The sequence below is a fragment of the Aotus nancymaae genome, unplaced genomic scaffold (assembly GCF_030222135.1).
Source record: "Aotus nancymaae isolate 86718 unplaced genomic scaffold, 86718_ANA_hifiasm-v0.15.2.pri h1tg000067l, whole genome shotgun sequence".
Lineage (NCBI taxonomy): Eukaryota > Metazoa > Chordata > Mammalia > Primates > Aotidae > Aotus > Aotus nancymaae.
In genome coordinates, this window is record NW_026988482.1 from 6,303,569 (window position 1) to 6,329,088 (window position 25,520).

General features: G+C 39.5%; 1 protein-coding gene across 9 annotated transcripts in view; it reads left to right on the forward strand.

Moving 5' to 3' along the window:
- VPS8 (VPS8 subunit of CORVET complex) overlaps positions 1-25,520 on the forward strand; it is a 353,273-nt gene that overhangs the window by 269,031 nt on the left and 58,722 nt on the right. For all 9 annotated transcript variants that reach the window (XM_064366881.1, XM_064366879.1, XM_021674475.2 and 6 more), the window contains 5 exons: positions 5,001-5,082; positions 5,440-5,522; positions 18,399-18,479; positions 20,748-20,917; positions 24,361-24,526. In XM_064366881.1, the coding sequence (XP_064222951.1) occupies positions 5,001-5,082; positions 5,440-5,522; positions 18,399-18,479; positions 20,748-20,917; positions 24,361-24,526 (582 nt within the window). The remainder of the gene's footprint in view (positions 1-5,000; positions 5,083-5,439; positions 5,523-18,398; positions 18,480-20,747; positions 20,918-24,360; positions 24,527-25,520) is intronic.

Consider the following 25,520-nt stretch of genomic DNA (forward strand, 5'->3'; position numbering starts at 1 on the left):
CATTTTTCAATTTTTGTTTTTGTTGCAGTTTCTTTTCAGGACTTAGCCATAAATTCTTTACGAAGCTGATATTGAGCAGAATATTTCCTAGGTTTTTTCCTAAGAGTTTTATACTCTGAGGTCTTGCATTTAAGTCTTTAGTCCATCTTAAGTTGATTTTTGTATATGGTGATACATAGTTCCCCAGTTTAATTCTTCTGCATATGGATAGCCAGTTATCCTAGCACCCTTTCTTGAATAGGGAGTCTTATTCTCATTTCTTACCTTACTTTTTGTTGTTGGTGGTCAACTTTTCAAAGCTTAGATGATTGTGGGTGTGGGTCAGCTTTTTGATATGTTACTGGATTTGGTTTGCTAGTATTTTGTGAGGATCTTTGCATGTATGTTCATCAGGGATATTAGCCTGATGTTTTCTTAATCTTTTCTTTTCTCTCTTTTTTTTTAATTGTGTCTCTGCCAGGTTTTGGTGTCAGAATGATGCTGGCCTCATAGAATGAGTTAGGGAGGAGTCTCTCCTCCTTAATTTTTTGAAATAGTTTCAGTACAATTGATGCCAGCTCTTTTTTATATGTCTGGTAGAATTTGGCTGTGAATGCATCTGGTCCCGGGCTTTTTCTCGTTGGTAGGCTTTTTATTACTGCTTCAATTTCAGAACTTGTTATTGATCTGTTCAGGGTTTCAGTCTCTTCCTGGTTCCATCTTAGGAGGTTGTATGTTTCCAGGAATTTATCCATTTCTTCTAGGTTTTCTAGTTTGTGTGCATAGAGGTGTTTGTAATAGTCTCTAAGGTTTGTTTTATATTTCTGGGGATCAGTGTTAATGTCCCCTTGTCATTTCTGACTGTGTTTATTTGGATCTTCTCTCCTTTTTCCTCCTCCCTTCCTTTCTTCTTTTTCCTCCTCCCTTCCTTCCTTCTTTTTCCTCCTCCCTTCCTTCTTTCCTTCTTCCCTTTCTCTTCCTCCTTCCCTTTCTTTTTTTTTTTTGGGAGGCAGGGTCTTGCTCTGTCACCCAGGCTAGAGAGCAGTGGTATGATTGACCGCCCAGGATCAAGCAGTCCTCCCACCTGTTTCCCCAATAGAGTAGCTGGGACTACAGGCACACACCACCACACCCTGTTAACTTTTGTGTTTTTGTAGAAACAGGGTCTCTCCGTGCTACCTAGGCTGATCTTGAGCTTCTGGGCTCAAACAGTCTTCCCACTTCGGCTTCCCAAAGTGCTGGGATTGCAATTGTGACCCATTGCACCCAGCCTCTCTTTTTCTGATTAGTTAGTGGTCTAGCAAACTTATTTATTCTTTCAAAGAATCATCTTTTGGTTTCATTAGTCTTTTATAGGGTTTTTCTTGTCTCAATTTTATTCAGTTCAACTCTAATTTTGGTTATTTTTTCTGCCAGCTTTGGGGTTGTTTTGCTCTTGTTTTTCTGGTTCCTCTAGGTGTGATATTAGGTTGTTCATTTAAGATCTTTCTAACTTCTCAATTTGGTCACTTAGCACTATAAACTTTCCTCTTAACACTGCTTTGGTTGTGTCCCAGAGATTCTGGTGTTGTATCTTTGTTTTCATTGGTTTCAAAGAATTTCTTTATTTCTGCCTTAATTTCATTGTTTTTACCCAAAAGGTCATCCAGTGGGCTTAATTTTCATTTAATTGCATGATTTTGAGAGATCTTCTTAGTACTGATTTTTATTTTTTTATGTTGTGTTCTGAGAATGTGGTTAGTATGATTCTCATTTTTTTGTATTTGTTGAGTATTGTTTTATAGCCGATCATGTGGTTGATTTTGGAGTATGTGCCAGGTGGAGATGGGGAGAATGTATATGCTGTTATTATTGGGTGGAATGTTCTGCAGATGTCTCTTAGTTTCATTTGGTCAAGTGTCACATTCAGCTCCTGAACATCTTTGCTAGTTTTCTTCCTCAGTGATCTGTCTGATACTGTTAGTGGCGTGTTGAAATCTCCCACTATTATTGTGTGGTTATCTAAATCTCTTCATAGATTTCTAGAACTTGTGCTCCAGTATTGGGTGCATATATATTAGGATAATTAAGTCTTCTTGTTGAATAGAACCCTTTATCATTATGTAATGCCTTTATTTGTCTTTTTTTGTTCATTGTTGCTTTGAAGTCTCTTGTCTGAAATTAGAATAGCAACCCCTGCTCTTTTTTGTTTGTTTGTTTGCTTGGTAAATTTTTCTCCATTCGTTTTCTTTAAGCCTATGGGTGTCATTGCATGTGAGAGAGAGCTCTTGGAAGACAGCATACCATTGGATCTTGCTTCTTTATCCAGCTTCCCACTCTGTGCCTTTTAAGTGTACATTTAGCCTCTTTATGTTCAAGGTTAATGTTGTTACGTGCAGATCTGATCCTGTCATCATGTTGTTGGTTGGTTGGTGTGCAGACTTCATTGTACTTCCTTTATGGTGTCAGTGGTCTATATACTTAAGTGTGTTCTTTTGGTGGCCAGTAATAGTCTTTGGTTTCCATGTTTAGCTTAAGGACCTCTTGTAGGACATGTCTGGTGGTAATGAATTTCCTTAGCACTCATTGTCTGAAAATGATTGTATTTCTTCTTTGCTTATGAAGTTTAGTTTGTTTGGATATGCAATCTTGGGTTAGAATTTTATAGTCAGTAATAATGCTGACTATAAGCCCCCAATCTCTTCTGGTTTGTATAGTTTCTGTGAAAAGTCCATTTTTTGCCCAATGGGGTCCCCTTTGTAGGTGACCTGCCCCTTCTCCCTAGCTGCCTTTAATTTTGTTTTCATGTTGACCTTGGAGAATCTGATTACTGTGTGTCTTGGTAACTGTCATCTTGTATAATATCTCACAAGGGTCTCTCTGCATTTCCTAAGTTTAAATGTCAGCCTCTCAAGATCAAGAACCTAGCGAGGTTAGGGAAATTTTTGTGGACAGTATCCTCAGATATGTTTTCCAGGTTGCTTGTTCTTTCTCCCTCTCTTTCAGGGATGTCAAAGGTTTGATAATCTCATATTTCCTGGTGGGTTTTTTTGTTTGTTTGTTTTGAGTTTTGCTCTTGTCACCCAGGCTGGCATGGAGTAGCGCGATTTCAGCTCACTGCAACCTCTGCCTCCTGGATTCAAGCGATTCTCCTACCTCAGCCTCCTGAGTAGCTGGAATTACAGGTGCCTGCCACCACGCCTGGCTGATTTTTTTATATTTTTAGTAGAGACGAGGTTTCACCATGTTGACCAGGCTGGTCTTGAACTCCTGACCTCAGGTGATCTGTCCACCTCATCCTCCCAAAATGCTGGGATTACCAGCATGAGCCACCGCACCCGGCCTTGGTTTTGTTCATTTTTTATTCTTTTTTCTTTGTTTTTGTCTTTATTTTTGATTTGAAGAACTGGTCTTCAAGCACTGAGATTCTTTCTTCAGCTTGATCTATTCTGCTGTTAATTCTTCCGATTGTATATATGATTCTTGTAGTGAGTTTTTCAGCTCTAACAGATCAGTTTGGTTCTTTCTTAAAATGGCTGTTTAATCTTTCAGCTCTTGTACTGTTTTATTAGATTCCTAGAATTCCTTAGATTTGGATTCAGCTTTCTCCAGAATCTCAAACAGTGTCATTCCTATCCACATTCTGAATTCTTTGTCTGTCGTTTCAGCCATTTCAGCATGGTTAAGATCCATGGTTGATGAACTAGTGGGGTGGTTTGCTGTGTTTCCAGAGTTCTTTCTCATCTGTGTGGGCTGTGGTGGGCCTTTAATCTTTGAAGTTGCTGTTCTTTGGATGGCATTTTTTGCTTTTGTATTCTTTGATGCCTTTGAAGGTTTGACTGTGGTATAATGGTCAGTCAACTGTCTTCATTTCTGGAAGACTTCAGGGGCCCAGGGCTCATCTCAGCACTACTGGGCTGCTTGCTCTAACCCTGAGCGGCTGAGACCAGGCCTGCGGCTTTGTGCTCTGGCCCCTCAAGCTTTTATATCTGCTCTATTGGAGGAGCTAAAACGTTACCAGCTAGTCAGCTGGTAACAACACTTCACAAAGCACTTTGTTGAGGCAGTGACTGTGGCGTCCATCCTTGTGTGTGTGCCAGCAGCAATGGCAGCATGACAGGTGCACATGCTGGTGCCAGCATGGACAGCAGTGCTGTGGGGTGTAGTGCACACCAGCAGGGGTGGCGTGGCAGCATCTTCATGGGGGCAGGGCAGCAGTGGTTCATTTTTTATAATAAAGACTTTTCCTAAGGCTTAGGAAGAACAGAGAATTTAGAGTCAGGTAATTGACTGGCTGTGTGATCTTTGAAAAATGACTTAACTTCAGTGAGCCTCTGTTTCATATCTCCAGTGAGGATAATACCTACTGTATAAGTTTTTATGAGATTGAAATGCAAAAATGTAAATGTGAAGCTTTTAGTAGTGATGACCATAATATAAATAAATCATAGATCTTTTTTACCTCTTGACATGGTTGATCATGTTAACTGATACAGTTTTAACTTCTATTTCCTGGTCTGTGATGACTTAGGAAATACAAGATAATGCTTGATGTAAAAAACTTTGGATAACCTTTACTTATTTTTCTTGCTTGACATAGATAAAGAAAATTGGGTGGTGGACAGCTAGCGGGGGTGCTTATTTCTTTATGCAACAATAGGGTTATTTTAAATTTGTCAGTGATAAACTTTTAATAGAGTAGATAAGAATCTAGCAGGAAGCTCTTTCCCGGCTTCTTTGAACCTGCCCTCTCCTGAGACACGTAAGATTTCAGTTCCAAGGCCTAGACTGACTTAACTGTGGCCTCCTTCTGTTTCCCAAGGCTTCGTGTAGAAGATGAAGTTGTTCTAGCTGTGGTTTCTGCTTTTTATTATCTCTTTTTTTCCCCAAATATTTCCATTTTTATTTTTCTCATTTTTACCAACAAATGTGAGAAGTACATTTCATCCTGTAAAACATTATGCTGATGTTAGTTATTCTTTTGTTTTTCATTGTTTTCTTTGACCACTCGTGTTTTTCTTTGATTTTCTCTGACATCATAGGCACTTTGGTTTCCGTTATTGGAGGCAATGATGGCCCCTCAGAAGCTGTCCAGTTCAGCTGTCCCTCATCTACACTCTGAAGGTGAGTTCTTCAGAATTCAAGTGACTGAATCCAGCTAGATCATCAATCCAGTATTTGTCTGCAGAAACGATCAGTATAATATCCTTTTCCAATAGCATACTCTTAGGATTTTCCTTAATGAAACCATGTAGGTGATCTCATCTTTCGTGTTTCTTTCCGTTGTTCCACTTATATAATTTATCTTAAATAATTGTAGTTTCTGTAATTTATCAATAGTTAAGTTTAAAATATCAAATAGGCCTTGGTTAGCTAAGTTTCTAAGAAGCTATATAAATCCACTGTTTTCCACAGACTTACAGGAAAATCTGAAAACTCTTATTTTAAACTAACCTTAATATTAATGTTTTATTAAAACAGCTCTGAAATCTTTGACCATGCAAGTTTTAAACAGCATGGCAGCCTTCATTGCCCTGCCATCAATCTTGCAAAGAATCTTACAGGTGAGTTAAAGGGGTGAATATTAAATATTGATTGATTTCAACTAACATTTTAATTATATATAAATAACAGCCGATCGGACTACTGTTTAAATGGATCTCAAGCATAATGCAGTTAATTTTGGCAATAGCTAAATATCTAACTTCTGACCCTCATTCTTGAGTATTTTCTGTCGGTTTATTGATATAACTTTGCCTGACATAAGCTTGTGACTTTCAGTTAGGGTATGCAGCCTTCAGATATTCCCTGTTGCCTTGGGATTCAGATACATAAGTTTCCTATCGGTTTGCTAACTGGGAGGGAGTTATCATTTCTCTCCAGCTGAAAAAGATAATCTAAAAATTAATACAGGAATTTCCCAAGCATTGGTTGTTATTTAGGCTTTCTAACTCATCCTAAAATTATTTTTGTCTTGAGTACTCATCCTTGACTAAATTCTAGCTGGCTTTGTGTCCAAAGCTTTTGTAGGAAGCATCATTTCAGCTTGTTTCTTTCAGCAAAAAGGCCTGAACCTTCCGCTTCATCAAAAGAGAACACTCAAAATACTCCAAGATATATTTTTAGAAAAAAACCTCTAAGCATTCTTGGGGAAACAACAGGAATTATACTTAGAATCCATTTTGCTTTTCCTCACTGTATTCAGTATAGGCACACATGTACATTCCCACACATACACACACACACACACAAAGCAAACAGTAATACGATGCCACTAGTCCTTATAATTTTCAAATGATTTTTATCCAGTCAAGAATGTTCCTATCAGCTCTCTTTTAAGACTCACCAAGCTCTACTTCCCGTCTGATATTAAGCTTCTGGGGCTTTCCTGTTAAAGAGGACGCCTGTAGTCTTTGTCCAATTACACGATATACCATCATTTAGAATACATTTTTACATGTGTTATTTCATTTGATCTTAGTAATTATTATGTGTTGAATAATTCTTTGGTATCGACTGCTTCTCATATCCATTTTAAAGCATATTACTTATGAGGTTCTAATCATATATAAAGTAATATCTCCATAAGGGCAGGAATACTTTTCCAAGTAAGTTAGAAGGAATGAAATCCTAAAGCCAGGTGGATTCTCGCCGTGTTACACATTTTGCCTCACATTGAGCTCTAACCACACATTATACGTAAAGTATAACATAAACATGTTTTTCTCTTGGCAAAAACTTGATTTTTTAAACTTTTTATACTTCAAGACTTTGGAATGTAGTCGTCTCTTGATATTTGAAAATCCTCACTTTATTTTGAGTTATCCTGGCATTGAGTATCGTTTTTTCTTATCATTTTCTACTTTCAATGGTTGTTAACGCCCACTAATCAAAAAGATATGCTATTTCTGAAATTCCTCATTTGCATGTTTGTGATTACTGTAATTAAGCTACCGTATATTTGTACATAGATTTTTATTTTTCAAGGTGCTTTCACAGATACCATTTCATTTGAACCCCACAGCAATCTCTTGAGGCAGGTAGGGCTACTGTAAGCATTTCTGCTGAAGAAAGAGGAAACCGAAGTACAGAGAAGCTGAGTTCTCAGCCTGTCATTAGCGGCAGAACCTGGGCCACTCCCCGAGTCTCTCACTTCCTAATTCATGTTGTTTATTATTTCATGGGAGCTTTTTTTATTTATGTCCCTGGTCTTTTGAGGAGTTAATTATTAATTAAACATATTAATTATATGTTATGTTGTTTAGATGAAAGGCATAGTTCTTAACCCAGAAGAGCTCTTATTTAAGAGACAAAAAACGTTGTGATTCAACTATTCATAGGGCTCTGGGCAAGTAATAGCGGCCTCCTTTAGGATTATCTGCTCTGCATCCAGATGGGGTGATTGCCATGCCTACATTTCTACACTTAATCTGCATGAGAGCAGGAGCAGCCATGAGAAAGCGTGACCCTGCCTCCTGGTTCCAGCCGATTGACTCAGGGTGGGCAGATGACCTAAATGAGACCGATCAATGTGCTTTCCAGGAAATTTGAGAATTGTACTTGGAAAAGACCTATAAGTCTCTCTTTAGGTCTCTGTATTACATCAAGTACAAATTTCAGGAGCTGACAGTTCCTGCTTTTCCATTACGTGGACTGGAATAGTGGAAAAGCATTATCTGTAGAGAGAAGGATACAAATGTAGCAGACACACAAAGAGACACACAAAAGAATACAGTGCATGTAGAGGATTCAAGACAGGTAAACGGGAGAGGAGACGCACGGAGAGAAGAAGCTGTGGCCTTTGAGTCCCTCACTGGGACTCTGCAGACTTACCTGCTCCTCTTCTTGGACCTGTGAAATATCGTAGCATTTTTATAATTAACCTTTTTAAGTAAGTTAGATTGAGTTGTATTTCTGACTATATATGGCCAAGGAGTACCAATAAAGTCCAGAGATTAGAAGGGAAATGCTAAGTACCTCAACAACCAATAAACTTTGAAATAGAACAACAAAGTAGGATTATTAATGCTACCTGATTTAACACTTGGAACTATGCTACAGTTATCAACACTGTATAATATTGTGAGGTAAGAGGATTGATAGAATAGAAATTTCAGAAGTGTATCCACACAGATATGGACAGATACGCCGAAGCACTTCAGGATAGTCTTTTCAGCACATAGTGCTGGAACAACTGAATAGCCATGTTTCCCCTTACCATATACACAGTATTTTTTTTTTTTTTTTTTTTAGAGAGAGAGAGAGAATAAGAAGGAGGAAAAAGGAAGAGAAAGAGAGAGAGAGAATGGAGAGGAGGAAGAAGGAAAAGAAAGAGGGAGAGAGAATGGGAGTATTGCTTTCTTGCTCAGGCTAAGCGGAGGCCGGAAGCGGTGGTGTTTAGCTGCTCTCTGTGTAGCAGGGTGGTGATAGCTGCAGCGAAGGGCTCGCTGAGGTGCTCGGATTCTTATACACAGTATTTTTAAATCCACTCAAGATGGATCATAGACATAAATGTAAATTTAAAACACTATATGTAAGAGAAGATAAGGGAAAATCTTTGTTTCCTTGGTCCATGCCATTTCTTAGCTGTGACATTCAATTCATGACCCATAAAAGAAGAAATTGATAAATGAGATTTCCTCAAAATTAAAAACTTCCATTCTTCAAAAGACTCTGTTATGTGAATGAGAAGGCACGTCACAGACCGGGAGTAAATATTTGCAAATTATATATCTGATAAAAGACTTGGGTGTAGAATATATGAGAACTCTCAAAACCCAGTAAGAAAATGAGCAATTCAATTAAAGGTGGGCAAATAGGAGGAATAAGTTCCAGTATTGAGTAGTACAGAAGGGAGATCATATTTAACAGTAATTTATTATATATCTCAAAATAACCAGATTTGTAATGTTCCCAACATGGGAAAAAAGATAAGTGTTTCAGGTGATGGCTATCCCAGCTAACCTGATTTAATCAGTACATTATACACATACATTGTAATGATTGTGATATTATATACAGATATCAAAATATCACATGTACCCCCAAAATATATCGGACTATCATATGTCAGTAAAAAGTGGGCATAAAGTTTGAGCAGACCCTACCAAAGAAGGGATACAGTGATAACTGTGTGATGGAAAATGTTTACATGAAAAAATACTCCGCGTCCTCACTCATTAGGGAAATGTCAGTTAAAACCACAATGCGATACCACTACCTACAGATTAGAATGGCTCAAATTGAAAAGACTAACTATACCAGATGCTGGCAAGGATGTGGAGAAACTGGGACTTTCATGCACTTACATTGCACTGGGAGTAGAAAATGGTACAACCACTTTGGTAAACAGTTTGACCATTTTTTAAAAGTTGACATAAACTTACCATATGACCCAGCCATTAAACTCCTAGATATTTACTCGACAGAGACAGATAAAAGCATATACAAAGCCTTGTACACAAATGTTTATAGCTTGTTCATATGTAATAGCCAACAACTAGAAACAACCCAAGTGTCCCTTAACAGGTAAATGGAAGCACCACTTACAGTGTACCCTACCATGGAATACTGCTGATAAATAAAAAGACATCCCCTATTGATGTGCACTATGTCGTAGCTCGGGCTGCTGTAACAGAGTACCATAAACTGAATGGCTTAGACTACAAACATTTCTTCTCACAGTTCTGGGGGCTGGTCATCTTAAGATCAGGTGCCAGCGTGGTCAGGCATTGGTGAGCCCCCTCCCCCTGATTCACAGATAGCCATCTGCTTTTTCACTGTACCCCTACATGGTGATTGGGGATGGTGAGGGGAGAGAGGAAGAAAGCGCTCTCCTGCCTCTTCTTATAAGGTCACTAACTCACCATGACTCCACTCTCCTGACCTAATTACCTCCCAAAGACCCCATCTCCCAGCACCACCATTTTGGGAACTAAGTCCTTCAACATAGGACTTTGGGGAGCGGAACACAGACATCCATCCAGTCCATAGCACACTACAGTGTAGAGGATCTCAGAAGTACTATGCTGAGTGAAAGAAACCAGGCCAAGAAAGAATACATACTGTATGGTTCCATTTATGTGGAAGTCTAGAAAATGCAAAGTAATCTATAATGTCGGTTGAAAGCAGAATAGTGGTTGTCTGGGGGTGAGGGTGGGATGATACAGGTTCAAGGTGGAAGTAAGAAGGGATTGCTACAGGACGTGACATTTTGGAGAATGCTGGATGTATTCATTATTTTGATTGTGGTGATAGTTTCACAAGTATTTACTTATGTAAAAATTAACCGGAATCTATGTCAATTAGACCTTTATAAAGCTATTTTGTTTTAAAAGTCAAGGATGAAGTTATACTTAAACCTATAAGCTTTCATTTTTCCTGCTTGCTAAGCCCTCCATTGAAAAGATAGCAGAGGCATTAAAATGTTACACGAAAAACCATAGCAACACATGAGAGATTTCAAGAAATACTGGGAAGACAGAAGAGCAGCCACTGAGTTAGCAAGCAGAGGACACTGTAACCTAAAGTCTTTCGTTAGTTACACTGACAAGAAGCTGATTCTCTCATCCCAACTCATGAGAGCTGATAACTCAGAAGATGAGACGAGGTGCGAATGTGTTTCAAGTCTGTATGTAAGTGTGTAGTCCCCCAGGTTCCTTTCCCACCCTCCCAGATTATTACCCCAGCTACAGACGTGGGAAGCCATTGGTCTGTTAGCAAGAGAAATTGAAGTACAGAGGTTCTAGACTCAGACACAAGGGGCGGGGAGTAAAACAGGGCTAAAAATGAGGCTTCGGGGAAAGTCTGCTGATGGGATTCCCCCGTGCTCCTCTTCCCCCTCCAGCAGCCATCAGATGCACTCACTTCCCAAGAAGGAGACAGAGGTTCATTTTCTTGAGACACTGAATGATCTCAGAGGAATAAACCCTAAACAGATTTGATGCTTCAGGTTTTCCTCAAGAAAAAGGCTGGCTAGCTGCCCTGTCACTCTACATGGAATTGCATCAGTCAGCAAGCCTCAGTTATACAGCCTGACCTTTCATTCAGGTTTAGTATTTTTATTGTTAATTTATGCAGCAGTATTAGATTTAAGTGAACAGAAAGTGCAGAGCATTCCCGTTTACCCCTTCTCCCTCTCACACAGTTTTGCCTGCTGTTACCATCTTTGGATTAGTGTGGTGTGTTTGTTACAATTGGCGAATTAATATTGATACATTATAATTATTAACTAAAGTCCATAGTTTACATTAGGAATCACCTTTGTGTTGTACAGTTGTATGGATTTTGACAAATGTATAACGTCCTGTATCTACCATTATTATATCCAACACTGCCCTAAAAGTCCCCTGTGCTCCACCTATTCATCCTCCTCCCTACCCTAATCCTCTGGCAACCACTAATTTTTTTTTTCTTTCTTTTTGTTGTTTTGAGACAGAGTTGCCCAGGCTGGAGTCCGTTGGCATGATCTCTGCTCACTGCAACCTCCACCTTCCAGGATCAAGAGATTCTCATGCCTCAGCCTCCTAAATGGCTGGGATTGCAGACATGCACCACCGCGCCCAGCTAATTTTTGTATTTTCAGTAGAGATGGGGTTTTGCCATGTTGACCAGGCTGGTCTTGAACTCCTGGCCTCAAGCGATCTGCCCACCTTCACCCCCCAAAGTGTAGGGATTACAGGTGTGAGCCACCATGCCTGGCCCACTGATTTTTTTTTTAACTCTCCCTATAATTTTACCTCTTCGAGACTGTCATATAGCTGGAATCATAGAGTGCGTAGTCTTTTCATACTGGCTTTTTTCACTGAGCAATATGCACTAACGGTTCTTCCATGTCTTTTTAAGTCTTGATAGCTCATTTCTTAATATCTCTCTCTATTCCATCGTGTGGATGTTCTGCAGTTTTGTCTATCCATAAACCCATCAAAGAACATCTTGGTTGCCTTCCAGTTCTGACAGTTTTCAGTAAAGCAGCTGTGAACATTCAAGCTTTTGTGTCAGCTGAAGTTTTAGACTCATTTGGGTGAATACCTAGGAATGTGATTGCTGACTTATATAAGACTGCTTACTTTTGTAAGAAACCACCAAACTCTCCTCCAGAATGTCTATACCATTGTACATTTCCACCAGCACTGAATCAAAGTCCTGTTGCTCCATATCTTGCCAGCATTTGGTATTGTCAGTGTTTTGGATTTTAGACTTTCTAGTAGATGTGTAGTGGTCTCATTGTTGTAATTCGTAGTTCTCTTACAACATGTGTTATTGAGCGTTTATGTGCTTTTTGAAGTGTTTGCTTTCTTGTTGTTGGGTTTTAAGGATTCTTTGTATATTTTGGATAAGGTTCTTTATCACATGTGTGTTTTGCAAATATTTTCTCCCTCCTCTGTGGCTGGCCTTTTCATTCTCTTAACAGTGTCTTTCACACAGCATAGTTTTGCTTTTAAAGAAGTCCAATTTATTGACTTTTCCTTCCATGGATCATGCTTTCAATGTTATATGTAAAAACTCATCACCAAACTCAAGGTTACCTAGATTTTCTCCCATGTTTTTTCTTAAAAGTTTTGTATTTTTGCATTTTACATTTCGGGCTATGATGCATTTTGTGTTAGTTTTGGGGGAGACTGCATGGTCAGTGTTGATTCATTTTGCTGCATGTGGATATACACAGCTGGCACTAGTTGTTCCAGCGCCACCTGTTGAAAGGACTGCTCCTGAAGTCTGTTAGAAATTTCAAATCTCGAGAGAGATCCAAGATGGCTGATCACTAGCAGCTCGGGCACCTAGCTCCCAGTGAAAGCGCAGAGAACGAGAGGACGCCACACTTTCAGAGGAATGTTTGTTGCTCACGGACCAGGAGATTCCCAGCGGAGGAGCCCCACGGGTCCCCAGAGCGACTCCTGTGGCCGGCGCGGCAGTTTTGCTGGCACCTTAGAGCGGCAGTTCTTGGTGCAGAGTCCGGAGATTCCCGGGCAGAAAAGCACCATCAATCTTAACACTGCTGTCTTGGCCGGCGCAGTGGATTGCTCAGATTTTGGCGCTGGGAATCAAAAAGTTCGACGTCCGCTCAGAGACCTAGTTAGAAAGTCGGTAATTACAAAGACGACAGAGGGATAAATATATAACGAAGGGAAGAAAGCAGCCTAAAAAGGCAGAGAATACTCAAAATCAGAGTGCCTCTCCCTCTACAGGGGATCGCAATTCCTCATCAGTAACGGAACAAGGCTTAATGGAGAACGAGTGTGTTCCAATAACAGAAGCAGGTTTCAAAATGTGGGTGATAAGAAACTTTCGTGAGTTAAAAGAATTTGTTCTAACCCAATGCAAAGAAACTAAGAACCTTGAAAAAAGGTTTGATGAAATGCTAACGAGAATGGACAATTTAGAGAGGAATATAAGTGAATTGATGGAGCTGAAAAACACAACACGAGAACTTCGCGAAGCATGCACAAGTTTAAACAATCGAATTGATCAAGCAGAAGAAAGGATATCAGAAGTCGAGAACCAGCTCAGTGAAATGAAACGAGAAGACAAGATTGGAGAAAAAAGGATAAAAAGGAATGAGCAAAGCCTCTAGGAACTATGGGACTATGTGAAAAGACCTAATTTACGTTTGATAGGTGTACCTGAATGTGATGAAGAGAATGAATCCAAGTTGGAAAATACTCTTCAGGATATCATTCAGGAAAACTTTCCCAACCTAGCAAGGCAGAGTAATATTCAACTCCAGGTAATACAGAGAACACCACAAAGATATTCTTCAAGAAGACCAACCCCAAGGCACATAATCGCCAGATTTATTAGGGTTGAAATGAAGGAGAAAATACTAAGGGCAGCTAGAGAGAAAGGTCAGGTTACCCATAAAGGGAAATCTATCAGACTTACAGCAGATCTCTCAGCAGAAACCCTACAAGCCAGAAAAGAGTGGGGACCAATATTTAACATCCTTAAAGAAAAGAACTTTCAACCCAGAATTTCCTATCCAGCCAAACGAAGCTTTATGAGCGAAGGAAAAATTAAATCTTTTGCGAACAAACAAGTACTTAGAGACTTCACCACCACCAGGCCTGCTTTACAAGACCTTCTGAAAGAATCACTATACATATAAAGGAACAATCAATATCAGCCTTTCCAAAAATATATCAAAAAGCAAAGAACATTAACACAATGAAAAATTTACATTAACTAATGGGCAAAACAGCCAGCTAGCATCAAATGTCAGTATTAAACTTATATATATTCTAATTGGATAAAAAGCCGAAACCCATCGGCATGCTTCATCCAGACCCATCTTATATGCAACAATACACAAAGATGCAAAACAAAGAGAAGGAGGAAGATTTACCAACCAAACAGAGAGTAAAAATAAACAAATAAACAAAAAGCAGGAGATGCAATTCTCACCTCTGATAAAGTAGACTTTAAAGCAACAAAGAGCAAAAGAGGCAAAGAAGGACATTACATAATGGCAAAAGGATCAATGTAACAAGAAGAGCTAACGATTCTATAGATCACCGAGACAGAAAACTAACAAGGACATTCAGGACTTGAACTCAGACCTAGAACAAGTAAACTTAATAAACATTTATAGAACTCTCCACTTCAAATACACAAAACATACATTACCACCTCACACCTATTCCAAAAGTGACTATATAATTGGAAGTAAATCACTCCTCAGTAATCACATAGCATTTCATAGGTTTAAATGAAATATTGGTTAGCTGTTTGTTTGTTATCTTCTTCCCTTATTCCTTCCTGACTACATCATTAAGTATAATTATCGGTATAAAAGAGGTTTTCAATACCCATTACTAAATTGCATTCTAGCCTGGGCAAGAAAGCAATACTCCCATTCTCTCTCTCTCTTTCTCTTCTTTTTTCCTTCTCTTCTTCATTCTTTTTTTTCTTTCTAAAAAAAAAAGAAAGAAATTTCAAATCTCAGCCATAGCCCAGACCTACTGAATCAAAATCTATACTTTAAGAAGATCCTTGAGTAATTCACAGGCACATAAAAAAAAAAAAAAGAAAGAAAGGACTGCTCCTTTCTCCACTGAATTGCCTTTGCTCAGTTGGCCATATTCATATGGGTCTGTTTCTGGGTTTTCTATTCTTTTACATTGAGCTATTTTCTATTCCTTTACCAATACCAACACTGTCTTGATTGCTGTAGTTTTATAATAGATCTTAAAGTCAGGGAGTGACAGTCATCCAACTTTGTTCTTCCTCATTATTGTCCTTGTCCTTTCCCTCTCTACTTTCAACTTTAGAAACAGTTTGTTGATATCTACAAAGTAACTGGCTGGAATTTTGATTGGGAATACATTGAACTTATAGATCAAATGAAGAAGTAATATTATAATAATATCAAATCTCTCTGTTCATAAACATGAACTATCTCTCCATTTATTTAGATCCTTTTCCTTTCCCTCATTAGGGTTTTACAGTTTTCTTTATACAAACTTTATGTATATTTTATTATACATATCTAAATATTTGTTTTTTAGTTACTAATGCGAATAGTGTGTTTTTAATTTGAAATTCTGTTGGTTGCCAGCATATTGGAAAGCAATTGACTTGGATAATTACCTTGTATTCTGTAACTTTGCTATAATCACTTATTTGTGTCAGGGTTTTTTTTGGTGGGGGGTTGCTGTTGACTCCTTGAAATTTTCTATATAGACAATCATGTCATCTGCAAACAACACAGTTTTATTTCTTCCGTCACAATCTGTATATCTGTTATTTCCTTTTCTTGTCTTACTGCTGTAACTAGAACTTCCAGTACAATGTTGAATAGGAGTGGTGAGAGGGGATATCTTTGCCTTATTTCCTGTTTTAGGGGAAAAGCATCTAGTTTCTCGCCGTTAAGTATGATGTTAGCTGTCGGGTTCAAGTTGAGGAAGTTCCCCTCCCTCCCTTGTTTGCTCACAGTTTTTATCATGAATGGGCATTGGATTTTATCAAGTGCATTTTCTGCATCTACTAATATGATCATATGATTTTTCCTATTTAACCTGTTGATGTGATGGATTACAGTAATTGATTTTTCTTGTCTTTTCCCCCTCCTTTTTTTTGTAGAGAATGGGTTCTCCCTGTGTTGCCCAGGCAAGTCTTACCCTGGTCTCAAGCCATCCTCCTGCCTCTGCCTCCCTAAGTGCTGGGATTATAGGCATGAACCACCACACCCAGCTTATTAATTGATTTTTAAATGTTGAACCAGCCTTGCATACCTGGGTTAAATCCCATTTACTTGGTTGTTATGTATAATGCTTTTTATACATTATTGGATTCAGTTTGCTAATATTTTATTGAGGATTTTTGCATCTCCATATAGTTTTCTTTCTTGTAACATCTTTGTCTGGTTTCAGTATTGGGGTGATGCTGGTCTCAGAGAATGAGTTAACAGAAAAGTGCATCTGTTTTCTGGAAGAGATTGTAGACAGTTTGTATAATTTCATCCTTAACTGTTTGGTAGAATTCCTCATTACTTTCCTCAGCAGTCCTAGTATTTAATCCACTTTAAATCCTCTCCACTTTATCTCCTAGAATATTTTAGGAGTTAAGTTTTTTCTCCCTTGCCTTTCCACCCTCATTGCAGCCCCAATCACACCTGTAAATATAAACTCTTTTTGACCCCTACCTTCCTGTTAGCTTACCCCCAGGCTGTGAGGTTTATAAAAGCAGAGATCATGTCTCCCTTGTTCACAATGTTATCTACAACACCCAGTGCAGTGCCTAAAACATAGTATATGCCCATTAAATATTAGTTGACTTCCTTACCTAATGTCCTTGTATAGTTCTCAACAGTTTACAGAGCACTTTAGTGTTCATTATCTTTTTTTGATCTCTAACTGTGCACATTAAGCTGGGGAAGTAGCGATACCTCATATTTCTCATGAGGAGAGTGCCACTCAGAAAGATCAAATAACTTGTCTTGGCTTATTCAGTTTTGTAATGGGAACCACTAGAATTAATCCAGATCTGCTGACTTCAAGTTTTAGGCCTTTTCTTCTGTATCTAACACTAATCAAGGCATTTCTCATACCCACCTCACTTTATCAGATCCCCATTGAAAAAGGAGGGAGCAACAGTTATTTTTATGCACAATAGCTCAGATACAACTGAAAAAATTAGTTTTTCCAAAAGAAGTGGTCACCTGATGAGAGGCTCTCAAAAATCTTCTTGATCTTCACATGTTTATTCAGTCTGATGCCTGGGTCCCAAATGATACCGTCTTTTTTCATGAATATTAGGTGATAAGTAAGAGAACATTTTAAAGGACTGTATTTATGTTATAGACATTGCATTCTATACGTAAGAGAACATTTTAAAGGACCGTATTTATGTTATATACGTTACATTCTATCTTCGCTCTATGGCAAAAGTAATTTATAGCTTCTGAGAAGCTGTTTATTACTTTCTCACTGGGGAAAGGCAAACAGATGATTTATAGACTCTCCTGTTTAGGGCATCATTCATATTTTAAAGCAGTGCTCAATTAATAAAGATTTTAATTTTAAACACCCACATACATGATACAGTAGGTACCAGAAAGCAACAGGAAAAAAAGTGGTCGTCGCGTCTTTTCTAGTGTGCGTCTTGAAAAACAAATTTACGTGGGTACCCAAATATGCTCTTCTTTCATAGTTTGCAAACAACTTAAGAGAAACTTCAGCATTTATTCATTGCTGAAGAATCTAGCTGACATCCTTGGAAAAATAATATGAAGAGCTAGTGGGTCGGTGCATGCTGTGCTAGAAGCTTTGAGCTCCCTTTTGCATTCTCTAATTTATATGTGTCCCAGCATGAGGTCGTTTTCACGGTTTTGCTTTTAAATTATGTATATTACAGTGAAATGTACTGATATAAATAGAGAAATGACCTATAAAGATTTCTTTTTCCCAGAATTTAACCTTTTAAGACCTCTTTGCTCTCCAGACCACCCTCGTCATAAATGCATGCCAGAGCTATATTGACATACTGGACCCACATATTATAGTAAATATTATAATCTATTTTTATGATAACATAGTGTTTTGTTGATATTTTGTTGATATTTGACAAACGTGTATTTATTAAGAACTTGATCGAAAGTATAATTAAGGATTAACAGGGGTCTACTTTTATGCAAAGAAAATAAAACGAAAAAAAATTGTCCAGAGGGTATATGGCTTCTTGCAGAAACAGAATAGGAGTAAAGTTTAATTAGACTTGTCAGGATTGTTAAGAAAGGGGCTTGGATCATTTACATTTTGTTTTCCAAAAATATTTGAGATGGTCAGAGGGAGACTACGGTACATTTTCAGTGGAAAGTTTATGGAAGAATAAACAGTTTGTGACTGTACAAAAATACTTAAGAGCATTTGGCTTTTTCAGATAACTTATGTTTTAAAGTAATTTTAAAATATAGAATTATAACAATTATAATTTTTTCTAATTAGGATCCAGTTTATGGGAAAGGAAAACTTGGAGAAATCCAGGGACTTATTCTGGGAATGCTGGACACCTTTAACTATGAGCAGGTAGGTAAGCTGCTTGCCACGTCCGTCCTGAGGTAGAGAAAAGCTGTGTATTTTCTTTTTTCTTTTGTACCTGTACTTTAAAAAACAAAATACTATCTCTTTACTGGCAGTTAGGTGGACTGAGGTGTATGTGTGTGTATTTCTTCTGTTTTTTAATTTCTCTTGCCAGGCATGCTGGCTTATACCTGTAATGCCAGTACTTTGGGAGACTGAGACAGGAGGATTGCTTGAGGTCAGGAGTTTGAGACCAGCCCAGGCAACATAGCAAGACTCTGTCTCTACAAAAATAAAAAAATTAGCTGGGCATGGTGGAATGTGCCTATAGTTGTAACTACTCAGGACAATCAGTTGAGCCCAGGAGTCGGAGTCTGCAGTGAGCTGTGATCGTGCCACTGCACTCCCCAGGTGATAGAGCTAGACCCTGTCTCTAAAAAAAAAAAAAAAAAAAAAATTCTCTTGACCTTGATTTGTGCACACACACACATATTTCAGAATGTAGAAATGCATATAATTCAAATTTAGTTTATTTTTTGATTCATTGGTAATGAAACAAATATCTTTTTCTCCAGATGAAAGTATGAGAAACTTTCTGGAAAAATAATTTAATACAAAACTATACCACATGAAAAGGAAGGGTCAACGTGAATATAGAAAATTGCAAAATAAAATTAAATGAGTGTTATTTTAAGCATTCTGAAACATAATAGTTGTCACTAACGATTGTATTAGTTCATTTTTATGCTGCTGATAAAGACATACCTGAGACTGGGCAGTTTACAAAAGAAAGAGGTTTACTGGACTCACAGTTCCACATGGCTGGGGAGGCCTCACAGTCATGGCAGAAGGTGAAAGGCATGTCTCAGGTGGTGGCAGATAAGAGCTTGTGCAGGGAAACTCCCCCTTCTAATACTGTCCAATCTCGTGCGACTTATTTGTTGTCTCAAGAACAACATGGGAAACACCCGTCCCCATGATTCAGTTACCTCCCACTGGGTCACTCCCACCACACATGAGAGTTCAAAATGAGATTTGGGTGGGAACACAGCCAAATCGTATCACCATAAATGGTCACTAGTCTTCCCTTAACTCAAAATTGCCTTTAGCTTTAAGTCTCAGTAAGAGCCAGCTTGGTGTTACGGGCTTTTTTCTCAGTGTGCTACAAAGTGACTCATGAAGCCACCTAGGAAAAGTGCCATTTACGTCTGTTGGAGATGATGTCTGCTTTTTCTTTAAGAATCTGAGAGAAGAAAAAGGAAAGTCTGGTGACAGCTTTTCTTAGAATGTTATAAGAATTGCAGTTTGGCTAAGCGTAGCCCACTGAAGCTTGATACCCCGCAGGCACAGTTTCCAGGTTAGCAGAGGTAAAGTTGAGTGCAAGGCAGAAAACGTTTGCCGGTTTTGGAACTATGGAAGAGGAGAAAAAGATGATACTGATTGGAAAGAATTAGAATGGACCATTAGAAGAAAATGTTTGCATTGCAGGTAGAGTTAAAGAGCTAAGCGGTATGGCAAGGAGGGCAGGCAATACCTAGCTCTGTCTGCCCCTGCGGCACTGAGAGAAAAGAACCCAAATGCATAGTCAGATGATATACAGGAATGTTAAGAGTGAGATGCAGTACAAAAGGAATGCTTTATAAATACGGAGAGCCTTAAAATGACTTAATGTGATAGCTGTTAAAATGTCTTTATGTGACTTAATGATAGATGTCACGGTCTTGAGTAGATGCAGATGACATACAAGTACTGATGAGGAAAACGTGTCTCTCTGCCCGAGGAAGATGAAAATGGAGCAATGGCCGTTAGCTTTACTAGTGAAAAGATATTGGAAACATTACCATGAATGCAGTTTCAATAAAAAATCAGGGATCCAGACTTAGCTGTATTCTTTATTACAACACTGAGCCATTCAGAGAGAAGTTACTATATAGATGTAATAAATAGATGTGAGCTTATCTAGTCATTCAAAAGCTGTCAATACTGAATTAAGCTGCAGAATGGCAGAGCTCACATTTCTTAGTAGAAAATAGTGACATACTTGAGAATCTTAATAATGTATACACTCATGATTAACTGCACACTGAGGTTAGCTGCTTCAATTTTGGAGGCTCTGAGGTTTTTTTGTTTCAACAATTTCATCCCTTTATAGTGTGTTCCGATTTTAGTTGTTGGTAGTTGAAAATTAAACAAGTGCTGCTCACCATTCCTCTCCTCTCTCTCTTTCATTGTATAAACCTTTGCTTGTTTGGTTTTTGTTTTGTTCTTTCATAGACCCTGCTGGAAACAACAACTAGCCTTCTCAACCAAGATCTCCATTGGTCATTATGTAACCTGAGAGCTTCGGTCACCAGAGGACTGAATCCCAAGCAAGATTACTGCTCTATCTGTTTGCAGCAGTACAAGAGACGCCAAGAAATGGCTGATGAAATTATTGTCTTTAGGTAAGAAAGCGAAGGAAATGTTACTTGTATTGTACATGTACATCTGTGGCATTACCAGGCTAGAATACACGTGGTTACACGTGATAGGCAAGTTCCTGCTCTCACAGACCTTATTTCTGCACTGGGGTGGAGGCTAGGGTGCCCAGGCAAGACATAAATACAGAGGAATAAGAGCTGTGGAGAAAAATAAAACACGGGCCAAATGGACAGAAGGATGAGGTGTTCAGGACAAATGCTGTTAAATGAGGAAAAAAAAGAGAGGGAGAAGCAAAGGTGCTGAGAGGTGACTGGATTCCGGATGTGCTTTAAAGGTAGGGATAACTTGCTGGTGTTTGCGATGTGGAGTCTAAGAGAAAATTGAGTCTTTAGTCTGAGCAATTGGGTAAACATGGTACCATTGTCTAAGATGAGGAGGAATAGGTACAAGGAACTGGGGAAATCAGGAGTTGTGTCTTTCATGTGTGAGGTTTGATATGTACTGTCAGACATCAGGTAGGGATGCCAGCTAGACAGATATTCAAGTCAGAAATCTGGAGATGTGTTGGGACTGGAAAATTTAAATTTAGAAGTGTCAGCATATGATATTTAAGCCACAACACAAAAAGAGAAGAAGCCTAGTGCAGAGTTAAGGTGTTGGTCTCAGGAGCAAAGGCAGCTTATCTAGAATATATGGATAGAGGTAACATGATATGGCCTTGGAGCCAAACTTCCTAAGTTCAAATCTTGACTCTGCTACATGCCAGCTGTCTGTGAGACCTTGGACAAGTTATTTAACCTCTTTATATCTTAGTTTCCTCATCTGTAAATAGGATAACAGTACCTACCTCCTAGGGTTTTGTGAGGACTGGATGAGATGATTTATATAAGGCACTTGTAACAGTGCCTGGCGTGAGTAAGCATTATCTGAGTGTTAGCTCTAGCTCTGCAGGAAGATTGGTAGATTTGATGGTTGGAAGGAGACAGTAGTTCTCATCACACAAAGAGCCCATTCAGGCAAGAAATACTTATTGAGTACCTACTGTATGCCAGCTGCTATTCAAAGGGATAAGATACAGAACAAACAAAACAAAGGATCTGCCCTCATGGAGTTTACATTGTAGTGGCCGCGCTATACCATCAGCCAACAAGTGAAACGCCAGGTACTGATACCGACTACAGGGGAAAAAAAGGTTAAAGGAGATACATAGCGTTTGGTGGCAGGGGGAGTGCAGACACTTTATACAGGTTGGCCAGGGAAAGGCTCACTGTTAAGGTGACTTATGAACGGACAACTTAAAAATTAATTAGCAAAAATATGATGAATAGTTGCATGAATAAAAACAAGCTATGGTATATAGGAAAAGGAATGTTGGAACTACTCCTTTATAGAGTAGTCCAAGAAAGCCTCCTGGTTTAAGTGACATTTGGGGAGACCTGCAGGAAGTGGCTGTGCAGCCTCAGAGGAAAGCACCCCATGCAGAGGACCAGCAAGTGCGGAGACCGTGAGGTGGAAGAGGCGTGGCACCCTTGAGGACCAGTGAGTGAGGAGGCTGGCGGCACCTGGGCAGCCAAGGCGGGGGAGATGCGGGAGACGGAGGAGGAGGGGCAGAAGCCAAATCGTGTGGGAGCTGGGCCAGGTCTAACTCGTTTCTATAATAAAGTTAGACTTGTACTCTGAGATGAGAAGCTGTTGGCTGGTTTTGAAGAGGGGGCGGCGATGTGATCTGACCTGTGTCTTAGGATTACTCTCAATGTTGTGTTAAGAAAGAACTAGAGCGATCGAAGGGGAAAGCAGACTGGCCAGGTAGGCTGTTGTAGTAGCCCGTGTGAGAGACGGTCTAGGTGTAGTCATGGAGTAAGAAGCGGTAGGATTCTGGATATATTTGGAAGGCGGTGGCATTTTAAAGCTATGGAACCTGGAAATATCAACTAAAGGAGCAAAGGTAGTTATGACAGAGTATAGAAGAATATGTATCTATATGTATATGTAGAGAGAAGGGAAGACAAAGGAGTATAAAGACTAAAGAAAAGGATTGGCGGGTGCTCTCGCTCAGGCCAGGCACAGTGGCTCACACCTGTAATCCAGCAGTTTGGGAGGCTGAGGTGGACAGATCACCTGAGGTCAGGAGTTCGAGATCAGCCTGACCACATGAAAAACCCTGTCTCTATTAAAAATACAAAAATTGGCTGGGCGTGGTGGCGTGTGCCTGTAATCCCAGCTACTCAGGAGGCTGAAGCAGGAGGATCACTTGAACCCAGGAGGCAGAGGTTGCAGTGAGGCGAGATTGCGCCGCTGCACTCCAGCCTGGCGACAAGAGCGAAACTCTTGTCTCAAAAAAACGAACGAAAGAAAAAGGATTGATTTCTGAAATGTCCAACATTTTTAGGTTAGAGAAATTAAGATAAATCAGTGTAGATGGCTGAGAATTAGTCTCAGTCCTCAACTTCTGGAGGCTCATTTGGTAGTTTAGTGTAATCAGAAGGGACTTTCTTTATAAGAATAGTATAAAGATTTACTATAGCAATGACATTTTTGTAAATGTTTAATCAAATCACAACCCTTACCTTGAATTTGATGAGCAGACCACTCATGTTATTATCAAGCTACTTAAATAATTATGATTTTTCCCAGTTGCCTTTTTTTTTGAGACAGAGTCTTGCCCTGCCTCCCAGGCTGGAGTGCAATGGCACAGTCTGCTCACTGCAGCCGCCACCTCCCGAGTTCAAGCAATTCTCGTGCCTCAGCCTCCCGAGTGGTTGGGACTACAGGCATGCACCACCACGCCTGGCTAATTTTTTGGTTTTTTATTTTTGGGTTTTGTGTGGGTTTTTTTGTTTTTTTGAGACAAAGTTTCGTTCTTATCACCCAGGCTGGAGTGCAGTGGGCGTGACCTCAACTCACTGCAACCTCCGCCTCCTGGGTTCAAGTGATTCTTGTGCCTCAGCCTCCCAAGTAGCTGAGATTACAGGCGCATACCACCACGCCCAGCTAATTTTTTGTATTTTTAGTAGACACAGGGTTTCACCATGTTGCCCAGGCTGGTCTCAAACTCCTAACCTCACATGGTCCGTCCACCTCAGCCTCCCAAAGTGTTGGTATTACAGGCGTGAGCCACCACGCCCAGCCCCAGTTGCCTTTTTCTTAGACTATCTAAAAATCTAAAACTACTATCCAGATTTCATAGTTTGAGAAATGACCAGAAGTTCAACTCATCCTCTAGGTAATGTGTAGTCTGAGAACTGTGATTCTGTTCGTACTCACAACGTAAGTATACAAATATATGAATCTGGATTTTTGTGAAGAGGGGACAGCAAAAGTGCATTTTCTTTCTCGTTCTTACCCTGTACAGACATCAGTGCATTTCTACTTATGAGATCTTTGTTGCCTCTAAGCACACTTACAAGCTTATGTGTATGGATTTTGTGATAATAAAAAGTACAGATGTGTTGCCTTCATTTCACAGCTGTGGCCATCTGTATCACTCATTCTGCCTGCAAAGCAAAGAATGCACCATGGAAATTGAGGGCCAAACAAGATGGACGTGCTACAAATGCAGCTCAAGTAACAAAGTAGGAAAACTCAGTGAAAATTCATCTGAAATTAAAAAGGGCAGGATAACCCCGTCACAGGTAAGACTTGTTTTCGTGGCAAAATGGAGATGGTCTTTTCTTCCCAGTGTCATTTAGGCCTGGTCTCATTTTCTTCAGGTCCTATAAGTCTCAACAAATTTACCTGATGAGTATTAGGTACATGAAATGTTCTATTCAGTCCTATTTCATGTTTAAAGAGCCTCTCCTCTCTACTCAGTACTGAAAAACATGGATTTGAGAGCAACAGATGATATTTTCTGCCTTCAGAAGGCTTAAGATCTAGTTGGACAGATGAGGTGTACACACATAAGCCTGCTTTTAAGAACCTTTGACAGAGTAGCAGCAAGTACCACTGAGTACCTGCAGGTACCAGTGAGTGCCTGTATGATAAGAGTGCAGAATTAGGACTTTGAAGTAGGGCTGATGATGGACAAGGTGCATACACATATGCTCTTTCACTGCCTTTGGAGTATGACTACTGGACGAGGTGACGATTTTATGTATTTTACAGCCTTTTTTAAAAGCAGGCAGTGGAGCAGTGTGAACTCTACTGCTGAATGGTTTTCAGGAGAGCAGCACTTTGGTTCAGTGTGGAGAACAAGTACATGGTTTTCTCAGTTGGGTAACTTTCTTCAAAGAACCTGATGCAAGAGTGTCCCTTTGAGAAGTCTTTCATTACCTTTAGAGTACATGACTACTGAACTAGATAATAATTTTATGGGTTTTTTTGTTTTTTGAGATGGAGTCTCGCTCTGTCGCCAAGCTGGAGTGCAATGGTGTGATCTAGGGTCACTGCAACCTCTGCCTCCCAGGTTCAAGCTATTCTCCTGCCTCAGCCTCCCAAGTATCTGGGATTACAGGCGCCCACCACCATGCCCAGCTAATTTCTGTATTTTTAGTAGAGACCAGTTTCACTTTGTGAAACCAGGATGGTCTCGATCTCTTGACCTCATGATCTGCCTGCCTTGGCCTCCCAGAGTGCTGGGATTACAGGCGTGAGCCACTGCACCTGGGCAATTTTATGTATTTTACA